This window comes from Alexandromys fortis, unplaced genomic scaffold (assembly GCF_014885135.2).
Source record: "Alexandromys fortis isolate MF-2015 unplaced genomic scaffold, M_Fortis_MF-2015_v1.1 scaffold_239, whole genome shotgun sequence".
Taxonomy (NCBI): Eukaryota; Metazoa; Chordata; class Mammalia; order Rodentia; family Cricetidae; genus Alexandromys; species Alexandromys fortis.
Window position 1 is genome coordinate 1,369,099 of NW_026068120.1, and position 25,090 is coordinate 1,394,188.

At 39.7% G+C, this 25,090-nt stretch overlaps 1 protein-coding gene across 16 annotated transcripts in view; it reads right to left on the minus strand.

Annotated features, from left to right (window-relative positions):
- The window catches only part of Spidr (scaffold protein involved in DNA repair), a 204,902-nt gene extending 186,627 nt beyond the window's left edge, over positions 1 to 18,275 (minus strand). For 15 of the 16 annotated variants that reach the window (XR_007589145.1, XR_007589144.1, XR_007589146.1 and 12 more), the window contains exon 1: positions 18,192 to 18,275. Coding sequence is in view for 6 of the 16 variants with exons in the window: in XM_050125109.1 (XP_049981066.1) it covers positions 18,192 to 18,224 (33 nt within the window). In the remaining 10 variants the exon portion in view is untranslated. Of the gene's footprint in view, positions 1 to 17,911; positions 18,133 to 18,191 lie in introns of those variants that run through there. The other variant, XM_050125110.1, reaches the window with a different exon arrangement.
- Positions 18,276 to 25,090: the final 6,815 nt, after the last annotated feature.

Here is a 25,090-nt window from a genome sequence, read left to right on the forward strand (position 1 = left end):
GGTTGTTTTTTGTTTGCTCACTTGCTTTTAGTTAATCTTGTATCTAGCCACTTCAGTGATGGTGTTTACCAGCTGTAGGAGTTCCCCTATAGGACTTTTGGGGTCATTTATGGATATTATCATATCATCTACAAATACCGATATTTTGACTTCTTCCTTTCCAACTTGTATTCCCTCATCTCCTTCCATTGTCTTATTGCTCTAGCTAATATTTCAAGTACTATATTGAATAAATATGGAAAGAGTGGACAGCCTGGTCTTGTTCCTGATTTCAGTGAAATTGCTTTGAGTGTCTCTCCACTTAATTTGATGCTGGCTATAGGCTTGTTATCATTGTCTTTATTATGTTTGGGTATATCTCTTGTATTGAACTGAAGATATTGAATATTTCAGAAGATGGAAAGCTCTCCTATACTCTTGGATTGGTAGGAGTAGAAAAATGGCCATTCTACCAAAAGCAATCTGTAGACTTGATGTAATCCCCACCAAATTCTAACACAATTCTTTACAGATCTTGAAAAGACAACTCTCAGCTTAATATGGAAAAGCAAAAGCTAGGTGTAGTAACGTACACCTTTAATCCCAGCACTCAGGAGATAGAGGCAAGCAGATCTCTGTGAGTTCTGAACACAAGTCCAGCCTGCTCCACACAGTGAGACACTGTCTTGAAAAGAAAAAAAAACAACAGGATAGCTAAAATAATACTGAATAATAAAAGAGCTATTGGAGGTATTACCTCCAGTACAACTGATTTCAAGTTGTACTACAGAGCTATAGTAGTAAAAAAAAAAAAAAAAAAAAAAAAAAACGCATGTTATTGGCACAAAAACAGACACGTTGATCAATGGAATTGAATTGAAGACCCAGACATAAACCCACACACCTATGGGCACCTGATTTTTAATAAAGCTGGAAGGACACAACGGAAAAAAGAAAGCATCTCGACAAATGGTGCTGGTCAAACTGGACGTCTGAATATAGGAGAATGCAAATAGACCCATATTTATCACCCAGCACGAACTCGGGTTTGTGGATCAAAAACCTCAACATAAATCAAGCCACGCTGAATCTGATTGAAGAAAAAGAGGAAGGTAGCCTTGAATGCATTGGCATAGGAGATGACTTTCTGTACAGAGCACCAATAGTGCAGGCACTAAGATCAACAACTAATAAATGAGACCTCATGAAACTTATAAGCTTCTCTAAGGCAAAGGACATTGTCAATAGCACAAAATGGCAGCCTACAGAATGGGAAAGGATTTTTACTAACTCCACATCTACTAGCGGGCTAATATATATATGTATATAGAAATTAGATATCAAAAAGCAATCTAATTAAAAAGTGGAGAGATGGCTCAGCGGTTAAGAGCATTGCCTGCTCTTCCAAAGGTCCTGAGTTCAATTCCCAGCAACCACATGGTGGCTCACAACCATTTGTAATGGGGTCTGGTGCCCTCTTCTGGCCTGCAGGCATACACAGACAGAATAATGTATACATAATAAATAAATAAATAAATATTTTTAAAAAAAGTGGAGTGCAGATCTAAATAGAGAATTCTCAACAGAGAATTCCAAATGGCTAAGAAAGTCTTAAAGAAATGTTCAGTATCCTTAGCCATCAGGGAAATGCAAATTAAAACTACCTTGAGATTGCATCTTACACCTGTCAGAATGGCTAAGATCAAAAGTACAAATGACAGCTTATGCTGCAGAGGATATGGTGCTATGGGAACATTCGTCCATTGCTGGTGGGAGTGCAAATTTGTACAGCCACTTTGGAAAACGAGATGGAAATTCCTTAGAAAAATAGGAATCCATCTACCCAAGATCCAGTATACCAAAGTTGACCATATACCCAAAGGACACTCAATTCTACCACAAGGACACTTGCTCAACTATGTTCACAGCAGCTTTATTTGTAATAGCCAGAAACTGGAAACAACCTAGGTGTTATTCAACCAAAAAATGGATGAAGAAAATGTGGTACACTTACACAATGGAGTATATCACTCAGCTATGTAAATAAAAAATGACATCATGAAATTTGTGGACAAATGAATGGAACAAACTATAAAAAGCATCCTGAGTGAGGTAACCCAGACCCAGAAAAACAAATACAGTTGTCCCACTGCCAAGGACAACATCCACACAGTACACTGAATACAGAGAGGTCAAGTTGGTGACTGCGTGGAGCCTTCACCCCTATGTTCTAGTCTCTCTGGCAAGAGAAGATAGATACTATGTAAGTTATGAAAAGAGAAACTGGACACAAACTCACTCACAAAACCTTCAAAGTGCAATCTGTGCTTGTGGTAGGGCAATGGTGGAGCAGATTGTGGGAGTGGCCAACCAATGCTTGGTTTAACTTGAGGCCATCAACATAACAAGGAGCCCATGCCCTAGCTGCCTGGATGACCAGGAAACAGACTGGATAGACCCAAGACTAGGGTAAAACCAAATACAACTGGCAAAAAAAGAAAAGAAAAAGAGAAAGGAAGGAAGGAGAGAAGGAAGGAAGGAAGGAAGGAAGGAAGGAAGGAAGGAAGGAAGGAAGGAAGGAAGGAAGGAAAATGAAATGATTGCTAATGATATTCTACTATACTCATAGATCAGTGCCTTGTCCCGTCATCATCAGAGGCTTCCTTTGGCAGCAGACGGAAACAGGTGCAGGGACCCACAGCCAGATATAATACGGAGAGTCTAAATTGGAGGTCTCTATTGGGCCCCTCCCCTAGAAAATCAGGGAACCCTATGGACGAGAGGGCGGAAAGACTGTAGAAGGGTGAGCAGAAAAACAAGGCCCACTGCCAAATCAACTGTGAGCTCCCACAAGCTCACAGAGACTGAACAGCAAGCACAGGGCCTGCAGGGGTCTGCATCAGGTCTTTCCATATATGCCATGGCTCTTAGCGTGGAGCTTTTGTGAGACAAACAGTAGGTGTGGCTATGTCTCTTTATTCTTTTGCCTGCTCTTTTAACTCTTCCTCCTATTGGGTTACCTTGTCTGCCATTTTTTTGAGGGCGTTTGCCTTGCCTTATTGTATCTCGTTTTGTCCTGTTTGGCTGTCATCTCTTGAAGGCCTGATCTTCTCTGAAGAGGAAACAGAGGGGAGTAGATCTGGGGGAGAGGGAAGGAGATGGAGCAGGAAGGAGTGGAGGGAGGAGAAACTGTGATCAGGATGTATTATCTGAATGAAGAATCTATTTTCATTTAAAAAAAATGTAAACCAGTAGCTGACATTTCTTTTTTTTTATTTTTTTTTAGTAGCTGACATTTCAATGCAAAGCAAATCACAGTTATACTACTCAGTAATGAAATGATAAACTTTAGAAAGAAGCAGGATAAAATTTAAATATCTCTTTACATGAAAAAGGATTAATGCAAAATGAATTTAAATACAAATATATACCACTAATAATATCTTAGGGAAAACAGAAGGAGAAAAAGCAATTTGAATAGTCTGCCCACACATCTTACCATGGTTTACAGGTAGGCTATACCTGACTTTGTACTTTTTCTATAATAAGCATCATGAAATTGTTATTTTTCTGAAACATAGCATTCTGGGAAACCTGAATCCATCCTCCTGGACATGCATGATCACTCATTTTAGGTCCAGGAAACAAAGCAAAACTCTTTCTCTTGAGGTGAATGCTGCTTCTGCACAGATATCCACAGATATCCACCAAGAACAATCAAGCAGACTGGCACAAGTTGCCACCACAGGGCCTTCTGTGCTCAACTGTCGGGCACTGACTTAGCTGGTAGATGAGTTCTTTCTGTGGCTTAGATCATACTTGATTAAGACAGATGTTTCATTGGTTTATTCTAAGATGTGCTTGGGGGTTGGACATTTGTTTGTTTGTTTTTTGCTTTGAAATATCTGGTTAAAGATATCAATTTTTTGTTTGCTTTAGAAGCATTTTTGATTCCTAACGTTTTCAGATTTGTTCACTTTCAGACCTTTAATTGGTTTCAGATCTGTTAGTTTTCGGTTTGTATGCTTTCAGAACATTTGATTTGTTAATTGGCTAGCGTCTGACTTTTGTCTTTGAAAGGATTCCAATATCTCCTTTTGTATTCTGTAGCTTCCCTTGCTTACTGCAACCTTGCTGCCTTTAGTTCAAGACTTTCAAGACTGTCTGGACATGAAGTCAAAGGTAAGAGGCTGGTCCAGTTATGTGAGGGATGGAATGGGAGAATAATGAGAGAGAGAGATCTTGATAGAGAGAGCTGTTATGGGTTAGGAAGAAACCTGGTACCAGGGAAATTCCCAGGAATCCACAAGGATGACCCCAGCTAAGACTCCTAGCAATAGTGGAGAGGGCGCCTGAACTGGCCTTCTCCTGTAATCAGATTGATGACTACCCCAACTATCATCATAGAGCCTTCATCCAGTAACTGACAGATGCAGATGCAGAGCTCCACAGCCAAGCACCAGGCCGAGCTCCAGTAGTCCAATTGAAGAGAGGGAGGAGGGATAATAAGAGCAAAGCAGTTGAACAATTTAAGTGGGGCTTATTGGCCAAACTAGTAAGAATGTGGAAGACAGGACTGAGAGCAATGTAGATTATGATGGCCCATCTCAAGAGAAAAATATTAGCAAGTGGCCTAGAGACTGTTCTTGTGATATTTTGGCAGAGGACATGGCTGCGTTTTGCCCTTGCCCAAAAAGTCTATCCAAAGCTAAATTGAACAGTTTTGGATTAATGGCGTTGGCAGAAGTGATTTCAAAACAGCCTAGTTTAGGCCGTGCCATGTGGTTATTAGTGGCCAATCTTATTCAGATCTATAATAAAAAGGAGCAAGCTGAGCAAGAAAAAATCCAAGAAGTACAGTTTGAGGAGAAAAGGAGCACCAGGTTGTGTAATGGATCTAAATTCTGTGCTCAAGGAGATAAACAGATTAAGAAATGGAATAGAGGGAGTGATGACCTCAAGGCAAGATCCCATCCAACCTGTGGAAGGGAACTGGAGAGAAGCTTAAGCAGGGAAGGAAACAATCAACAACAGAAAGCTGCTGCAGATGTAATTGAACAAGGGAGCCAAGTTCCAGGCCCAGCAAGCAGCAGAACTTGGCAGCTTCAGCCATGTAGTTCTGGCTTTGGAGTCAAGGACACAAGAAAGGGGTCACAGAATCTCCCTCCATGGCTAAAGAAAGCTGCTGAGGCCAGGCATATGTCAGGGGTGTCCCTGCATGGAAGCCTAGAGAGGCCATTACATGAAGCCGTGAAGGTGAAGCCTGGATATCAATGGAGACCCCAAGATGCTGGGAGATGCCAGAACCATGAGAAACCTGCCAAGAAAAACTGCAGACCAGGGGTGGAACCAGCCCAAGAGAGAGAGAGTGTAATGTAGTCAACAAAGCTGAAATGAGTTGGAAGTCTGAAAAGTCCTTCGACATCAGGCATGGGATGCAGAGGCTGGAGTTTGCTCTGCTGGTTTTAGGTCTCACTTTGGTCCAGTATTTCCTCACTATGCTCCCTTTCCTCCCTTTTGGAATAGTAACATATATTTTGTGCCACTGTAAACTGGAAGTATATGGGCTGTCTTTTGATTTTGCTTTTTCAGGGGTCACAGTTAGAGATTACCATGAATCTCAGAAGACTTTTAAACAGCGGGAACTTTTAAGGTTGAAGTGAAAGCATTTTTTTTTTCTCTTTTTCCTTCTTTCTTTCTTTTTTTTTTTTTTTTTTTTTTTGCATTATGATATGGCTACAAGCCTATGCAAGCCAGGGAACGGAATGTAGTGAACTGAATAGGAATGGCTGTCAGAGGCTCATACATTTGTTGAATGCTTGGTGGTCAGGGAATGGCACTACTTGGGGGGATTAGGAAATGTGGCCTTGTGGGAGTAGATCAAGCAAGTCCTGGTGTCCCTCTGACTGCTGTCTGCTGGTCTGGATGTGAAACTCTCAGCTACTCTCCAGCACCACATCTGCCTGCATGCCACCTTGCTTCCCGCCATGAAGAAAATGGACTAAATCTCTGAAACTATAAGCAAGCCCCAATTAAATGTTTTCTTTTATAGAGTTGCCATGGTCATGGCATCTTTTCAAAGCAACAGAATACTAAAGCAAGCTAGGAAGACACACAGGACAGTTTGATTGCCTCATGTCTTGACACCCTCAAGTTCCCTTAAATATGCAACAGGACCCCAAGACACCATAGTAGAAAATAGTCTCAAGTTGAGAGTCAAGAGAATCAATCCCAAGGCATTCATATGCCTGAACCACTACATATCCTCTAGAAAAGTCTGAAATTAAAAAAAAAAAAAAAAAAAAAAAGGAACCAAGAGTACAAAGAAAGAACTGTTCGGGGATAAGCCACCTTCTGGTATTCCCAACTGTTCCACATGTGATAACTATGTACTTTAGGTTACAAATATTTTGAAAAGTGGGAAACTCTAAACCAGAAGTAATTTAATTTTATAGTTCCCTCAACGGAGAACTTCTGATGTTCCAAAATCAGTATTTCTATTTGTGAAACTATAAGCATAGGCAATAAAAACATAATGAATGGGAAACCTACTTTAAGCGGAATTTGAAGTGGCTAAGAGAAGAAATGATAAACATGTTAACCTAGACGAAGTTTAGAGCGCTGGGGAAACAGCTCAGAACTGAAGAAGCATATGACGGACAGGAGAGTAAAAACACCCTTAAAAGACTCCATCAGAACAAAATAGAAATTCTGAGCAGCATGACTCTTTCAGCCCTCTGCTCCCATCTCTCCCGCCCTATCCCCGTCTCCTCTACCAGAAGAGCTTCAGCTTCCCTCTCCTCCATTCACTTCAACTTTACTCTGCAACAACTCCCAACCAAATAAAAAGTTTTAAAAATTTTAAAGGTTGTTATGGCTCCTTTTAAGATAAAGGCCTAACACAAGCACAAAACTGTCAAAGGAAATTTTAACTAACAGATTCCTCAGGGAATGGCATTAACCCAGAGAGAAGTGACCCATCCAGTGTTTCCATTCCCTGGACAAAAACTTAGCTAAAACACCCTTCTCCAGTCTAGCACCCTCCCCTCTGCACACTCGTCACAACCTACCCAACCTAGTCCATCTAATGGTGACACCTAGTCTAACTATCCTTGCCTGAGCCTCAACCAACCCCTAGGCTTCCACCAGAATCACCCCCGCCTAGCCCCCACAGCCCACTCCCATAACACATTCACCCTCTCAAGCCAGCGAGATATAGCTCCACATTCCAGGCTATATGAGGACCAGAACCCACAGCATCTGCACCAGCACAGTCTGCTCCATGCATCTGACTTCACATCACCCAATCCATTTCCAAAATCTAGGCCCAGGCCACTCCCACATGTTCTCCTCTGTCCCAGCCTGCTGTTCCTATCAGACTTTGAACTAACCAAAGAAATCCACATGCCTATATCTCATCTGAAAATTACAAGCAGTATGGAAGATCAAACCAACATCTTCTCTCCAAAAAAAACAACCTGCCCTATAGAATTTTTGCCAATGAGAATTGACTAAACCTCTGGACAGAGAATTTAAAAGATCAATCAAAGAATTCAAAGAGTTTAAAAAAGATACATAGAAAAAAATCAATTAAATTAAGGAGAAAGAACTTAGAATTAAACTTCTGAGTGATGCCCAAGAAAACACAAACAAAGGGGTGATGAAAATGAAGACAACAACCCAGAATGTGAAAATTTGAAGCATTGAAGGGGACTCAAACTGAAATGAAGATGAAATTTAAAAACCCAAAACCCACTAGAAAACTCAAAGGAGAGACTTACAAATAGAAATGACTCAAACAGAAGATAGAATATTGGGAATGGAAGACAAAGTAAAGAATCTAGGTCAAAAGTAACAAGGAATATGAAAATTTCTAAAAATCACAGGAGACGAATAGACTAGAAATTTCAGACACCATGAAAAGATCAAGTTTTTAAGGAATTCTAAGAGATGAGGAAGAAGAATCCCAGGTCAATGCCACAGAACAGATCTTCAGCGAGATCTCCAAAGTGAAGAAAACACGCTCACATGGACAAAAGAAGCACAGAGAACACAAACCAGATTAAGTCCAGTAAGGAAAATATCCCAAGGTATATATCATAGTTAAAAGTATATAGAACAAAGGAAGAGTATGAAAGGCTGTCAGTGGAAAAAACATAGATGACATACAAAGGAAAACCCATCAGAGTAACTACTGATTTCTCAAAGGAAATTTGGAAGCCAGAAGAACACGGAGCAATGCATTCTAAGTCCTAAAAGACAATGATAACCATCAGAGATTAATATACCAAGCAAAATTATCTGCCGTAGCTGAAAGAAAAAGAAAACGTTTCCACAACATAAATAGACTAAACAATTTATATCCAGCAAACCAAGCCTGAGGAAATACAACAGGCATTATTTCTGAACAAGAAAAGAAATGAGTATAACAGAGAGACTGTGGAAAGAATTAGGAAGCCATAATCATTAAAACCCAAATACCACTGAGAACACAAACAGCAACACCAAAAACTGACCACAAGATGGCAGAAAATAGCACACACACTTCACTAATATCTTTAAATATCAATGACCTCAATTCTCTGATTAATAGGCACAAACTGACTGAATGAAACAAGAAGCAAAATCTACCTATATGCTGTCTACAAGAATCTCAGTTTTAAAGACAGGCATTGCCTTAGAGTAAAAGGATAAAGAAAAATACTCGAATCAAATGGAACCAGAAAGAAAACAGATGTGGCAAAATAATTTCAAAATACACTTCAACTGAAGTGAATCATAAGAGATAAAGATAGACACTTCATTCTAACCAAAGGAACAGTTAACCAAAAAAAACATTACGATCCTAAACATATATTCACTGAACTTGGGTGCTAAATTTTATAAAAAAAAAAAATCTACTCCTGGATTTAAAGACATAGTTAACGTCAACCCATTAATAGTGATTTCAGTACACCACTGTCTGAACAAAAAAAATAAACATAAGCATCAGAACTAACTGACATCAAACATCAAATGTGCTTCACAAGTATCTACAGCATATTCCACTCACACACCAAAGAATACACATCTACTCAGCAGCACATGGAAGCTTTTCTAAAATAGGCCACATGCTGGGACATAAAACAAATCACAAATTCAAAAACTGAAATCACTTCTTGTATCCTATCTGACCACAATGCGATAAAACTGAAACTTGACACCAAACAAATGGCTAGTAAATATACAAACTCATGGAGATTCAACAACTCATTACTGCATGATGAATGGGCCAAAGAAATCAAAAAGAAATAAAAGTACTTCCTGGAACAAAATGGAAGGGAGCACACATAACTTCAGCTACTTAATATTTTACAGAGATGCCAAAAACATTTGCAGGAGAAAAGCAAGCACTGGCAAGTGGTCTTGGGTTGTAGAAGAAAGCAATAGGGCAAACTAGCAAGCAGCATTTCTCCATGACCCCTGCTTCAGTTCTTGCCTCTGGGTTCCTGCTCTGAGCTCTTGCCTTGACTTCCCTTCATGATAGACTGACCTGTAAGATGAACTATATCATTTCTTCCCCAAGTTGCTTTTTTGTCATGGTCTTTTTACAGCAATGGGAAGCAAACTAGGACCATACTGAAAAGTCATCTTGCTACAGGCATTTGAGGCAAAAGCAGTCTACAGGAATAAGCCCTCAACCTGTGGGATCTTACATTATTCTAATTAGAAAGCATCAGAATGTAATAAAATGATATATTGGATCCCATTTAGTGTTTACTGAGAAACTGATTGGAACAAAGTTAAATCTACACATCTGGATAACAGGAGTGATCATGTTGAATGTGACAGAAAGTAAGGGAAAATGATGACTTTCCTTTTTAATATATAAAAAAGAAAATTTTCTATAATTCACTTCAAGTGGTAAAATGTGTATATGCAGACTATGAAAATTTGTGTACATATAGTGGAGAATCGAGAAAAACTAGTAAGAGGGCCAATGAGATTGTTCAGTGGGGACTTGCCACACCAGGCCTGAGCTGTCAATGTTGAATTGAACCTGAGACCTACATGGTAGAGAGAACCAAATCCCACAAGTTGTCCTCTTGACCTCCACACATGGTCCATGATACACACACACACACACCAAACACTACATAGCCTTCTTAAACACTATATATAGCCTTCTTAAACTATAAAAAAAGAAAGAACCAAGAGTATTCCCAAAGCCTTTCTGTGAAGTCAGTATCACTCTAATACCAAAACCAAGTAGAGAAACAACAATAAATTAATTTATTTTACTTAAAAACTATAGGTCAATAACATTTATAAACATAAATTCAAAAATGCTAAATAAAATACTTGCAAGGAGAATGCATCAAAAAGACTAACCACCATGACCAAGTTGACTTTATCCCTGAAATACACACACACTAGAATATATCTACCAAAATATACCCCTGAAATACAGAAATACATGATAGGCCAATAACCTTTAACATAGATTCGAAAATGCTCAATAAAATACTTGCAAGGAGAATATATCAAAAAGATTAACCACCATGGTCAAGTTGGCTTTATCCCTGAAATGTATTTTATATATGTGTGTGTGTGTATTGTGTATATACATACACACACACACACACATACAAACATACACACATATACATAACAGTATATATTTAAGGGAAAAATGTTAAAATTTTGAGTCAGCAAAATAGCTCAGTAGGTGAAGGCATTTTGCTGGCTCAAACCCATATTAAAGTGGGAGGAGGAGAAAACCAACTCCAAAGTTACCCACTGACCTCCTCAAATGAGCTATGGTGCCTACACGGCATGCATATATGCTTAGACATACTAAAAGTAATCTTTACAATAGTCACTAATTTTTCAACACTTTCCAAAAAAAATTCAGAGAAGAAAATCCCATTTACAATAGCTTCAAACAATAAATAATATCTACACACAGAGGCTAAAGACCACTATAATGAAAACTTTTTTAAAGATCTACTTTATTGTTAATTGTGTGAATGTGTGTTCATCTCCGTGTGAATCTGTCCACATGAGCACAGGTGCTCACAGAGGCACGAGTACCAGATCCCCTGGAGCTGGAGCTCCAGACACTGTGAGCTGCCTGATGTGAGCTCTGGAAACTGAACTCAGTCTTCTGCAAGAGCAGTGCACACTCTCAACCACTGAGCCATCATTACAGCCCACACAATGAGAACTTTACAATACTGAAGAGGGCTGTGAGGATGGTTCAGTGGTAGCACTTACTGCCAAGCCTACCCACATAGTTGAAGGAGAAAAACCAAATCCTACAAATGTCCTCTGACCTCATCACTCAAACTGTGGCATGTGTGCCATGTGCTCCCTCCCATAAACAAACAAATAAATAAAATACTGGGGAATAAAATGAACACAGTAGAAAGTGAAAAGATATTCCATGCTGACGAAGATCCAGAATATCATGAAAATCGTTACATTATCAAAAATCTGTTGACAGATTCAATGAAATCTCCATCAAAATCCCAATCACATTTTTCATATAACTAGAAACAACCCTAAAGTTTGTATGTAAGTGCAAAAGACTCCACAGGCAAGAAATCCTTAGCTGAGAAGCCCATTCTGGAAGTATCACAATATTGATCTCAAATTAGAGTATATAGCCATAATAACAAAAATAGCATGATGCTGGCACAAAAACAGACACACAAATGAATGAGGTATAAGAAGGGACCCAGAAATAAACTTACACAGTCATGGCCACCTGGATTTTGACATAGCTGTCAAAAAGCACACATCAGAGAAAAGACAGCCTCTTAGATGATGCAGTGAATGCTGGATTTCCAAAAGTAGAAGAATAAAGCTTGATCCTTGTCTCACCAAAAGCCATTTTAAAATGGATCAAAAGCCTTAATGCAAGACCTCATATCTTGAGCATGGATTGAACATACAAGCATAAGCAAGAATTTCCTTTTATTTTATGCACATGGGTGTTTTGCCTCCATGTGCATCCATGCACCACTTGCATGCCCAGTTCCTGCAGAGACCAGAAGAAAGTGTTAGATCCCCACTAACTAGAGTTACAGATGGTTGTGAGCAACCACATGGGTGCTAGAAATCAAACCCAGGTCCTCTGGAAGAGTAGCCAGGGCTCTTAACCACAGGGCCATCTCTCCAGCCCCAGCATGAATTGTTTCTAACAGCATAGGAAATAATCCAAAGAATTAGTAAACAGGATTACATGACATGAAAAAGCTTCTGAATAGCAAAGAAAAGAGATTGCCTACAGAATGGGAAAAACATCTTTTTCCACTACTAGACAAAGGATTACTATCTAAGAAATATAAAAAAAACAACAAAAACTACACTGAACTCTCAAAACAAATAGGAATGGCAAATAAATTCTTTTTAAAGTCTTTAGCTATCAAGGAAATATGAATTAAAACTGCTTTGAGATCTGTCTCACCCCAGTCAGAATGGCTATCATCAATAAAAAAGAAAAGACAATAAATTCTGGTAAAGATATGAAGAAACAGTATCCTTACTCGCTATTGATGGGAACACAAATTTACATAGCCACAGTGTAAAGCAACATGAGGATTCCATGTTGGGGAAAAACAAAAAATGTAACTATCATATGACCCAGCTATGACATTCAGGTAGATACTCTGAGGACATTAACTCAACACACCAGAGAGAATATCCATGTTTGCTGCTGCTCTTTCATGGTAGCCAGAAAATGGAACAAGCCAAGATGTCCATCAACAAATGAACAGATTAAAAACAAAAATGTAATACCTACATAAAGGGATTTCATGAAGCCACAACGAAAACAGAAGCATAACATTTGCAGCCATGAAACTAGAGGAATCATGAGGAAGAAGAAATCTTAAGTGATGGCATGTGTGACAAAAGGATAATGAAACACATGGGAAGGGAGGCTGGGGATGCAGCTAAATTGGCAGTGTCACAGTTCCAACACTATAGAAAACCAGGCATGGTGGCACATGTCTACAATCCCAACACTCTGAAGTTTAAAGTAATTCCTGGCTATATACTGAGTCTGAAACTAGTCTAGAACACAAGCTCCTGTCTCAAAATAAAAGACAAAGAAAAAGCAGCAAGAAGGGCCATCTGAGGAAAGGAAGGGTGTCCACCAAAGGAGGGTAGGAAGACAGTGGGGAGGGCGATGAATTAAAGTAGAACGACACATCTGTGGGAAAATGCAGGCATAAAACCCATTGCTTTTAGGAAGAAATCCTGGCGAGTTCTTTCATTTTCCCCCTACCGCGGGATAACATGGCAAGAAGGCTGTGTATAATCCAGGGAGCCCTCAGCAAACACTGGCTGTCAGTGCTCCGATCTTACACTATCCAGCTGGGACAAACAAACTCCTGTTATGTATAAGCCACCCTATCTATGGTAGGGTTCTTAAATTGTTTTTGTTTGGTTTGTTTTGGGGGGTTGTTTGTTTTGCACACACGCACACACGCAGAGAGAGAGAGAGAGAGAGAGAGAGAGAGAGAGAGAGAGAGAGAGAGAGAAGAAAAAGAAGGGAGAGGAGGGGAAGAGAATAGAAGAAATTTGGGTAATACAGTTACAATATACTAATGTCAATATATTGATGACTTGATTGTAATATAGTTTTGAAAATATTATCATTAGGAAAAAAATCGGTAAAATATATCTGAGATCTCTATTATTTCCTACAATTATGTCAACCTATAATTGCCTCAAAAATATAAAGGAAATGAATATGGAAAGTGGCTGATGCCTTCATAATAAACTTTTCATACTATTTTACCTCATCTGTAAACATATATTACTTTGATGAAAAAGAAAATGTATTTTCCCTAAAGTAATGTATTCTGTGTAAATTATTTGTTATACATTGTTCACTAAGTTAGCTGTTTGTCTTTCATTTTAAGGATATAACAACTTCTAGACAAAGATCCAATATTACATATTGATACCCAGAAACAGATTTATAGTAGGCAAATTATCCAACAAGATGACCAAAACCTTAAACTGAACCACAAAGTCCTCCTGTCTAAATAACTAAGAATCTTCTACCATCATTGAGCACCTTAAAAAACTAAACCCTCCTCTTTGTCCTTGTTGCCAATGTGAAAGAAAACAATTCCATGAAAATCTGGAAACTATGTAGTAGAGAATCCATATCATCCTCATACAAATAACCTTATAGTTTTATGATTAACAGATTTCATTATTACTGACATGCAGTGAGGGATTATATTCTTAGCACATCATCCCAAGCATTTTTGTTATTCAATCCTCTTGCCAATCCTAATAGGTACTATCTATGGACAAATTACAACATAGAAATAATGTGTACTTTCCTAGTGCAATGTATCAAACTTTCCCCCATTAAACTCTAACTCTACAAATAAAGATTCTAGTCATCCATTCTATTATTCCACTTAAAAATGCCTATCAACAACTATCATGACCTCTTCCCACACAGAAGCACCACCAGTGAGTTTCTGATTGGACTGTATGTGTCTGAGAACCAAGTGGGACTTTTCCATCAGTCACTATCCCTCTCCCAACTGAAATTATCCCCCATGTCATTCCACACTCTAGGAGCAACTATTTCAGTATTGCCTCTTAATTACTAAGATTCCAACCAACTTAACCAATCACCAGTCCATAGGACTACTATAAAACAAACCAAAGACAAGTCTAGCTCATTCCATATTTTCTAATGGTGTGTCTTTGGGCAAGTCTTAGTGAGGGTTTCTATTGCTGTGAAGAGACACCATGACTACAGCAACTCTTATAAAGGAAAACATTTCATTGGGTGGCTTACATTTTCAGAGGTTTTGTCCATTATCATCATGGTACAACATGGTGGCATGCAGGCAGACATAGTGCTGGAGATGCTCAGTCTGACAACTTGACCCACAGGCAAAAGGGAGTGGTGTGAGACACTGGGCGTGGCTTGATCATAATATGAGACCTCAAAATCTCCACAGTGACACACTTCCTCCAACAGGATCAAACCTACTCCGACAAAGCCTCATCTCCTAATAATGTCACTCCCCTATGAACTTATGGGGGCTATTACATTCAAACTACCACTCAGTTTTGGTGAACATTCTTACTCATTTCCTAGCCCTCTACACTCAAACACACAAGAGAGTTCCATACTCACACTTCCTTATCTGTCTCCATGCAAGCCTGACTTGACCTGTCATATCTTCCCTAAGGGAGAAAATAGCTGCCATTATAAAGGAGCACGAAACTTCCATCTACTCAGCTCCTTCTTCCCTCTCTTCCTACTGCAGAAAACTAATCTTATTCTGCATAGAACTAAATCCTCCTAGAACAGTGAATGTTCTTAAACCAATAGCTCCTTCTCTCCTGCCTTCCTGAAAATCAAAAGCCATACTTCAAATGGAAGTGTACAGTGGGTTTAAATACTGTCTGTCAAGTGATAGCCATCCAACAAGAAGCACTTATAAAAGGTTTGGTGATGAGGACCTGAAATTGTGTTGGAGAAGATGCCCTGGCTAGTTTTATGTAAACTTAACACAAGCTAGAGATATCTTAGAGGAGGAACCTCCATAAGATCAGGCTGCAGGCAAACGTGTAAGAGCATTTTCTTAGCTGGTATAGATGGGGGAGGTCCCAGCCCATTGTGGGTGATGGTGTGGAATGGTGGTGGTCCTGGGTTCTGTAATAAAGCAGGCTGAGAAGCCAGTAAGCAGCATCCCTACAAGATCCCTACATCAGCTTCTGCCTCCAGGTTCCTGCCCTGCTGGAGTTCCTATCTTGACTTCCTTTGATCTAGACCGTGATGTGGAAATAAAAGCCCAATAAACCCTTCTGTCCACAAGCTGTTTTGGTCATGGTGTTTCATCGCACCAACAGTAACCCAAAGACAGAAGGGGTCATCAGAGAAACACAATTTTCTTTATTTCTCTTAATGGTCTTTAAGTATTTCCCCTCACTTCATTCTCTTTGAATGTGCTCATACTTTACTACAGTATACCCATCTCAAATGACTATCATGAGTCTTTGGAAATACCTCTCTAGTTGTTATTTAGGATGACAGTGTCTTGTCCAGAACTCTATGAGCAGGAAATTGAAGAGCTGAAGCTGATATTAAGGATTTGGGAGCAAGGTATTTCTCCACGTTTCTTCACACCTAGTCTACTCACAAGTTCATCACCTATTTACCAATGATGGCGGTTGCTCTAAGGAGAATGAATTGGAGACACCATTCCTAATCTTATAATGTTTATACTAAGGAATCAAAAGAATAGACACGGCCTGGCAAAGAGGTGCACACCTTTAATCCCAGCACTCGAGAGGCAGAGGCAGGCAGATCTCTGTGAGTTTGAGGCCTGCCCGGTCTACAAAGAGAGTTTCAGGACAGCTAGGGTTGTTACACAAAGAAACCCTGTCTCAAAAAAACGGAAGGGGGGGGGAAAAAAGGAATTAAACCTGGCCATAGTATGGAAGGTGTGGAAGACCATGAAGCAGGAAAACAAAGCAAGATGAGCAAGACAATCTGAATGCTATGTTCATTGGTCAAATCACTTAGCCTCCTGTTGGGGGTCACTGTCCTCATCCATAGCATGAGACAGTGTCTCTTTGAAGGACTGATAAACGAGTTAAATGAAGCTTGATGTGGTGGCTCACATTTGTAATCCCAACAATGGGGACGTAGAGGTAGGATGATCACTGCAGGCTTTAGGCCAGCCTCATCTACACAATAAGTTCCAAACCAGCCACAGCTATATACTGAGCCCTGATCCCTCCCCATCCCCCAAGAAATTAAATTTTAAATGAAAGCTGGGTGTGATGGCACTTGATGGTAGAGGCAGGATGATGCGGTTCAAGGTCACCTTTGGTGACAGTGAATTCAGGGCCAGGCTGTGTTACGTGAGACCCTGTCTCATCTGCTGCTAAGGAAGTCCACTACTCTGTTGTAAGCCGCCCTATGGGCAAAACACACTGAAGCTTACTTGGGGGAAGACCCTGTGAGAAACACCGAGCAACAGCCACCAGGTTAAGCTACACTCGGCTTCCTGGCCTTTTGGTAGCAATACTTGTTGAAAGCTGCTTCAGTTTTGGGGGCAATTTTTACACGGCAGCAAGTAACACAACTACTGAAAAGGAAAACTATGGAAAAAATAATAGAATGACGAGGCAGAAATAAAAAGTCAAATACAGTGTTACTAAATTAGGAAAAACTGTTAGGTCCTGGTACCCTAAAAGAATGATGGCTTCATAACACACTGTAACTTGTTTACGCAGCAGTAGGAAGTTAAAACCAAGGTATAAGACTGCCCAGGGCAAACTCCTAAAGTTGACAAAAAGCACAAGGTCAAAATTCGGAGCAGGGCAGTAGGGAAAAGTCAATAAACAGCTAGGAGCGCAAATCAGGACTTCGGGGATGCTTAAATAAATATTGGTGACAAGGGTATCAATTGCTGCCGTAATTAAATAATTTATGGTGGATTTAGTAATGTTCTAATTCCTCTTTTTCCCATTTTAATCCTTCCGAAGTTGAATTAGTTTTTAAGTCATCGTTCATATGTGCTTTTGCTCTCTAAGTCAGCTACGAAGTTCGCAGGGTTGTCTTTCGGGTCTATTAGAGACATAAGAGGAATGGCAGGGATAAGGGAGTTGAGGCATTTACGTGGGACATTCTTTCCGCAAGCTCTTCAGCTAAAACGAAGAGCAGACCAAGAAATGAAGCACCGTTTGCTGTTTTAAACTGTGAGTATTATGAAACAAACATCTGGAAGTGAGGAACACAGCGTCGGAGCAACGAAAAGAAGGTACGTTCACTTAAATGTCACCCGTGTAAGAGTTCCTACACGCCACGCCTGCAGCGTACAGAGACGGCGGGAGCGCACTGGAGAAGCGACTCCTCTCAGAAAGTTTGGGCGGGAAAGCGGTGCAGTGAAGATACCTCCTGTCCTGATGTGGTAAGCAACAGAGTAAACGGGGACGAATGAATGGCCAGACTCCGGCTAACACACTCATTCTAAATCTCTGCCCAGCGGCGCGTTCCGTCCTCCGTCTGCCGCCCACGCGCTCAGTTCCCGGGCAGGGGGACAGGGCGAGGGCGCCCTGCTCCACACCGACCGCCACAACCCGCGCGTGCCCATCAGCCCGGGCCAGGGCCAGCACGGGAAGCCCACGGAGCCGGGCGCCGCGCGCTCGGCTTCCACAGCCACTGGAGAGCGTACCTTAGACCCGCCAGCGCGGCCGCCGCCGGACATCTCCCACTCGCACTGCCCACCCCTCGCCCTCACTCCCAGCCCCTTCCGGAATCCATGCCCTCCGGAAGCCGCCCCTCGTCCGCCCCGCCCCTTCCGGAAACCGTAGCCCGGTACCAAAGGCTTAGGGCGGGTTTTCTTAGTGTTTGGGCGCTGCTGTGCTACGCTGTTCCTCACTCTCTCCCTGAGGCGCCTGGGAAGTGCCTGATGGGCTACCCTGAAATAAGTACCCTAAGTAGACTAGAATACAGTAATTATTGTTAATTAGTAATAAAACGCTAGTAAGTCAGAAAAAGCAGTTCCCTATCTAAGGGAGAATTCGCAAGTATCAAGAGCAAGGATTACCAATTTTCAAAAAGACTTCAGGAACTCTAGTTGGATGTGTTATAAAGTTGAGTTCCCATACTATGGACCTGAGGTGAAGTCAGAGAACTTCCGTTCTTGTTTCTAGATGCTGGTCCAGAGATTACTTTAATTGGGAAGAAGTAGTCATTCCTTGGATGTTTTAAAGCACTTGAACATACTTATGACTGGGTGCTTTGAGAATCTTCCAAACCAACAGGAAGGAGAGCTGGTACTTGAGTGGGAACTGGATTAATAGAAGAGCCTGTAAAGATTTCTGTTGTCGAAAAACAGTAAATTGTTGAGAATGTGTTGGCATGAAACTTGTGTAGAAACTGGCTTCACAAGGGAAGACTCTAAAGATACATATTGAAGGAAATTAATAATTTACATTCTTGGAAAAAAAGTGTTGGCATGGACAAAGAAAAAGGTCTCAGATAGTTGTGTTCACAAATATGTACAGAAATGGAGCTTAGAGCCAGGGGTGATGGCTCAAGTCTATAAGCCAAAGACAGTCATGGAAAACAAGACCCTCACTCTGTAATGAATTAGAGAAACTACTGAAAGTGAAGCAGTTTTAAATACACCATCCTGCAAAATGGGACACAAGCACAGAAAAAAGGAAAGAAAAAAGGCCAAAATACTGGCATACTGACTTGGCACAAGACGATGGGTTTTTTTCTGTCTGTCTGTTTGTCTGGGTATTTTGAGACAGGGTCTCTCTATACAGCCCTGGCTGTCCTAGAGCTATGTAGACCAGGTTGGCCTCAAACTCATAGAGATCCTTCTGCTGCTGCCTCCTGAGGGATTTTTGCTGTGCACTATCACACCTGACAAGACGGCTTCTTTTAAAGTTCCTAGTTGCAAGAAATTCCAGACCTCCTTTCCCCATAGGCTGCTACTTTAGCGAATTACAATCTCCACATTCTTCTAGCGTGGCTCCTTTCCCAAATCTCCCATCCTAATGGTCAAAATGCAGTGCCTCATCTAATGCCGACTCCCAAGACCTGAAAGTGCCTTCACTCCTGTTGTGGGCCCCGGCACATAACCAGCTTGCAGCCTTTCCACCCTGGAGATCTGAGACAAGCAGATGCCTGCCAGCTGGGGAAGAAGGGAGTCTAGCACTTCCTGTTTATCTGTAACCCTTTGATGGGCACTAAGTGCACCTCATATTGAAAACTTACTACAAGGGTGTATTTCTAGCATTAGAGGAACCAAGAATTCATTGTCAGAAATAACAAGATCAACGCTATCCTGGGCTACATAAAAATAAAAGTTTAGTTTTTTTCTTCAAATGCACTTTTTTTGTCTTTCTAGGAATATGTAGGTTTTTCTATTGATTTGTACTCCATCTGTAGCCCTGATACAATGGTAGACTGTCACCCCCTCTTATAAAACTCTTCTTTGCTGAGTGTTTCTGCTCAAACTTCTGTAGACACAGATTTGAGTCTGAAGGGAACCTGCAGGAGCTATAGGAACACATGCTCAAATATACCAGTTCTGTGTCTCGCTGCAAAGAAGTGGACCACAGATATGTGGTTAGAAATACAAATATAGAAATAAATCGACAAAAATAGAAATGCAAACACAAATAGTCTATTTAAAAACTGGAAGCCCTCCCAAGAATAAGAGGGAGCTAGTGAGTTTGAAAAACAAACAAAATGTGCTTCAAAAACACTGGGCCCGAAGCCTCATGACCCTTGATTGGTCATTCATGTATACCCTCCTCACCAATATTCATATAGTTTGTATTTTCTTGTGCATGCTCAATTTGTTGAATAAGACCAGGTGAGGGATGATTTCTTAGCTTTCTCTGCCTGTTGATTTCTTTTATATGTTAATACGGATCCAGCTTTCTCTAGTCTGTAATCTCCTGCCGTAATTCTGCCATGAAAGTTGTGATCCCAAAAATCTTTTTTTGGAAGTACAATTATAATCAGTCATTCTCCTACAACCAATCCCATGCCGATGAAAGGCATGGTCCATGCCTAAGGATGACCACAATCTGTGGGTCGGAAAAGAGGATTTTCTGTAGTTGAAATCAAAAAGAGTTTAGTTTGAAATAGTTGCATATCTTAGGAGACACAAATTTTACAAGATTAAAATACAAGGTTTAAGCAAGAGTAATGTAATTATGTCAAGTGATAATCCACCAAAGGAAGTGCTCAAGGAAAACCATGGTTTCATTCATTTCTGAATAGTTATTCTTTTTATTTTGTTCTCATGGCTGTGATTGTCAAAAAGAATAAAACCCATGGCTTTATGTTAAGACTATGGCAAGAGCGGCTGGAGAGATGACTTAGAGGTGAAAGGGACTTGTTCTTGCGGAAGACCCAGGTTTGGTTGACAGCACCCACATCAAGCATAATAGCAATCTGTAACTTCAGTTCCATAAGATCCACTGCCCTCTTCTGGACTCTTTGGGCACTGCATACATGTGGTATGCAGACATAAGCAGGAAAAATAACCATATATATAAAATAAAAATAAATTAAATATTTCAAAATAACTGGGTGAAATAGAAAAAAACTTTAAGAAATGCAATAGTGGAATACATTAAAAGGAAAAGAGTATAAACCTGCTGCTATTGAGTGCCAAAACGTAGATAAATCTATCTGAATACCTTACATACACAGAGCTTGGAACCTGCCTATAATATAGACTTTCCTACATTAGCCTCCTGTGTGAACTCCTCTTCCTTGGATTTTTGTTTATTCTTCTGGGAGAACTATCTCCCTCTACTTGCCTAAGGAACACAATGGGCGAGGTATTTCCTTTCCCTAATTGAGCACATTTAAGGACATTATGCATGTAGCCCCTATCTGACCATGAGTCTTGGGAGCACATCTGGTGAAAGTGGTGAGGAGACCATCTGTTTATCATTGCTTCTCTGTCCCACCATCCAACCCTGAGCTATCTTGGAAGAAAACTTTCAGAGAAAATCAATAAAGAGATTAACACGACTCTCCTGGAGCCCCCTGGTTCTGCTCAATCTAGAATCTGACTTCAGTTCCTCTGCTCTGTTCACAGGTAGGTCATGGTAGAACTTAGATTTGTATCATAGCTGGGAGTTGTTGCAATTGCCTATACATAGCATTTAATGGGATATGAGACCTGAGTTATCTTTGGTCTCTTTTCAGAGTCTAGATTTTTGGGTTTTTGCTTTACCATACTATTATAATTTTTTTTAACTATACTTTCTGCTAGGTGTTGAAGATCATGCTGGTAACCAAAGCTAACCATTTCTCTTTTTAAAGACAGTTGAGGTTCTTTGGGGGTTACTTGTAGCATGATTAATAAAAACCAAGAGACAGATATTGAAGTTCAATCTGAAGGTCAGAAAAGCAAAACTGCCAGTCACTGGCTCTTACCTCTACTTCAGTCTCAAATGGCAGTCCTGCCTCCAGGAATCCTGACAATAAGATTGCCTGAGAACTGTCTCCTCCCACCTTATATTCTTCTCTGGGGATGGGATTAAAGGTGTGCACCACTACTGCCCGGTTTCTATGGCAAACTAGTGTGGCGACTGGGATTAAAGATGTGTGTTACCACTGCCTGGTTTGTAAGACTGACCAGTGGAGCTGTTTTACTCTCTGATATTCAAGCAAGCTTTATTAAATTTATTAAAATACAATTGAGATATCACTATAATTCTGCTTTTTGTCTAAAATAAAAATAAGGCTATAACTAATATAAGAAAAACTATACAATAAGTACAAAACTATATACAATATGTGCAGTCAATAAATATATAAACAATGTCTAGTCCATTTGCATTTGGCAAATTCAGAGAAAATACTTCATATCTATCCTGCCTTGGTGAGTCCAAAATCTTATACCTATTTTACTTTCTATCATAACTAGCTTTCTGCATCAGGTAAATAAGGAAAACTGTAACTATAACCATCTAACTTCAACTCCTTCAGAGATCCCAAAAAAAAAATATTAACTGAGTAAACAGAAAGTGCTTGTACTTCCAAAAAAATGTGAAAAATGACAGAAACAGCTGGGTTCCTGGATAGTCACCCAAAGTTCCTCTGCAATGTCAGGACATCTATCTTTGGCCTACAGGCCTAGCATATCTGACAGTCATTTTTGTAAAGCAGGATGATCTAAAGGGCTATCCCAATGTTTGGCCGTCACTTTCTTTTGTGTCCTGCTCGTCTAATTAGGACAGCATACTGTCAACAATCAAGACAAGGGCATTTTCTTGGCCAGTGATTTACTTTTGTCAGAAAAAAGTTAACTCCATGTGGAGTTTCTTTGATGCCCATTATCTTCCCTGAAATAGATTGGTGCTGCTAGGAGCAGACATGTCTCATTGCTATTAAAAAAAAAAAGAGCCTATATTATTAAAACATCTTGCCGGGCGATGGTGGCGCACGCCTTTAATCCCAGCACTCGGGAGGCTGAGGCAGGCGGATCTCTGTGAGTTCGAGACCAGCCTGGTCTACAGAGCTAGTTCCAGGACAGGCTCCAAAGCCACAGAGAAACCCTGTCTCGAAAAACCAAAAAAAAAAAAAAATCTTACATGCCATATTCTGTAAATCTCTAAAGTGTTTGAAGATAATCTGTCTATCTAAAATATACCTTTGTTTGACCTTAAAAACATACCTAACATGACTATAATTTTGATTATAATAGGTGACTAATTACTAACTTGTATTTCCTTATTATCCTAAACAGTATGTAATAATAGCTTTCAAATACTAGAAATTTGCATTACATTGATAAATGAGTTGTATAGGTACAATAACTTGAACAAGATTAGAAACGTATGTATAGTATATTTTAACAAAGTTAATCTCAAATTTGTGTCAATAGACAAAATTTGTATACAAGATACAAAAGTCAAATCCAATGTAAAACATTTAAAAATAATAGCTGATTTTTAAAACTAGATTCAATAATTTACCCATTTATCTTATCATAGCTTTATCTCCCTTTTACTTATTTAAAAAAAACCTTGAATCTAATTTTTACTTTAACTTTTTTTCTGACCATTACCAATAATAACTTATAACCAACACTCCTAAACCATGAGAAATATCCACAATCCATTGAACAACCAAAAATCACCTACCCTATCTCAAGGGAATGTGGGTGTCATATTCTTAAATTTACTTTTGCTGTCTGGTGGGGGGAGGAGCAATGGTATCTTTAGGGAATCCTGAAAAGAAAAAATTTTGGTTAATTGTCAAATCCTGAAAGAGGTAACTTTATCATTTGCTGCCCAGTCTCTGCGTATTGGGAAAAGGCAGGGCTTGTTTTGAGTCCTGGCTAGAGTAGACTGTTAGATTGGATCATCTCTGTTAGCCACCTTGAAATTGTCCTGAGCAGTTTGTAATCCAAAGGCAATCTTGATGTGGTATTTTTCAACTTAGTGGTGTTAACAGAGTCCTGGAGGAATTGTCATTGTGGGGCCTCATTCTCCTTTTGGAGACTTCAAAGACAGCTGTTAGGAGTGTTCATGGTTCACAGCAGAAAACTGATAGAGACTCAGAACTGAAATCACATATAGGAAGGTAGATGAAACCTTTTTCTAGTATTAGTTAGTAATACTCTATATGACCATTAATATCATAACCAAAAGTTTTAAATATATATGTAATATATGTATACATAAAAAATCTTTTATCTTAAGAAAAGCTGTTAAGAGGTCAATATAAAAAACCAAAGGAGTATGAAATTAGTAGCAATAAAATAGTCCTTAAATATTTGCTTTTCTTTTGTGCCATATCAGGTGACTTTTCTGACGTGAGACAGAGATTTTAGATTTCAGTTTAATAAGCATGCTTGGGTTCAGAGAAGGACAAAGACACACTCTAATGCCAAAGCCAGATTTTATTTTTAAGTGAGTCAGGGCTACCATTATATTGAGAAGTAAGGAGATAGGTATATTTAGGTAGTGAGATTTTTACCCTATAGAGAATATTGGTAACATAAGTCAGATTTTTCTTTGCTTATTGATTCTTCCTGGATAGTTTCTTTTCTTCTTTAGGTATCTAGATGTCTAAGGTTTCTTGACTTCTTGACAATGAGTGTTTTCTATTTTCCTACAAAGATAAGAACAGAACCCTGCCCCAACCTTTATGAGGTCTCCTTACAACTTGTAGGTTGTCATCTCTATGAATCAGCTGTCATTTCTCTTTATCAAGAGGTTTCTCCTTTTCAAACTAAATCTTGATTAATTTTTATGATATTCATAGTTTTTCTTCTCCAGTAAAAATAAGAGTGAAATCCCTTCCCCAACACAACACATTTCCTAGTTTCCATCCTGAGGTCAACACAACCTTGAAGTACACTGGCTGATTTAATTCAGAAGTTTTTTTTCTATTGTCCAATGTCTCTCTGCAGCTGTTGTTTCTTTCTCATTAGCACTAAGAAAATTCAAGGTTAACAAAGCATTAGGTAACCTATTTCTGGGGGTGTTTTCCACCCCTTTCTGTTTATTCAACATATCCTTTATAGTTCACTTTGATCTTTCTATAACTGCCTGACCTGCAGGATTGTGTGGTATACCTGTA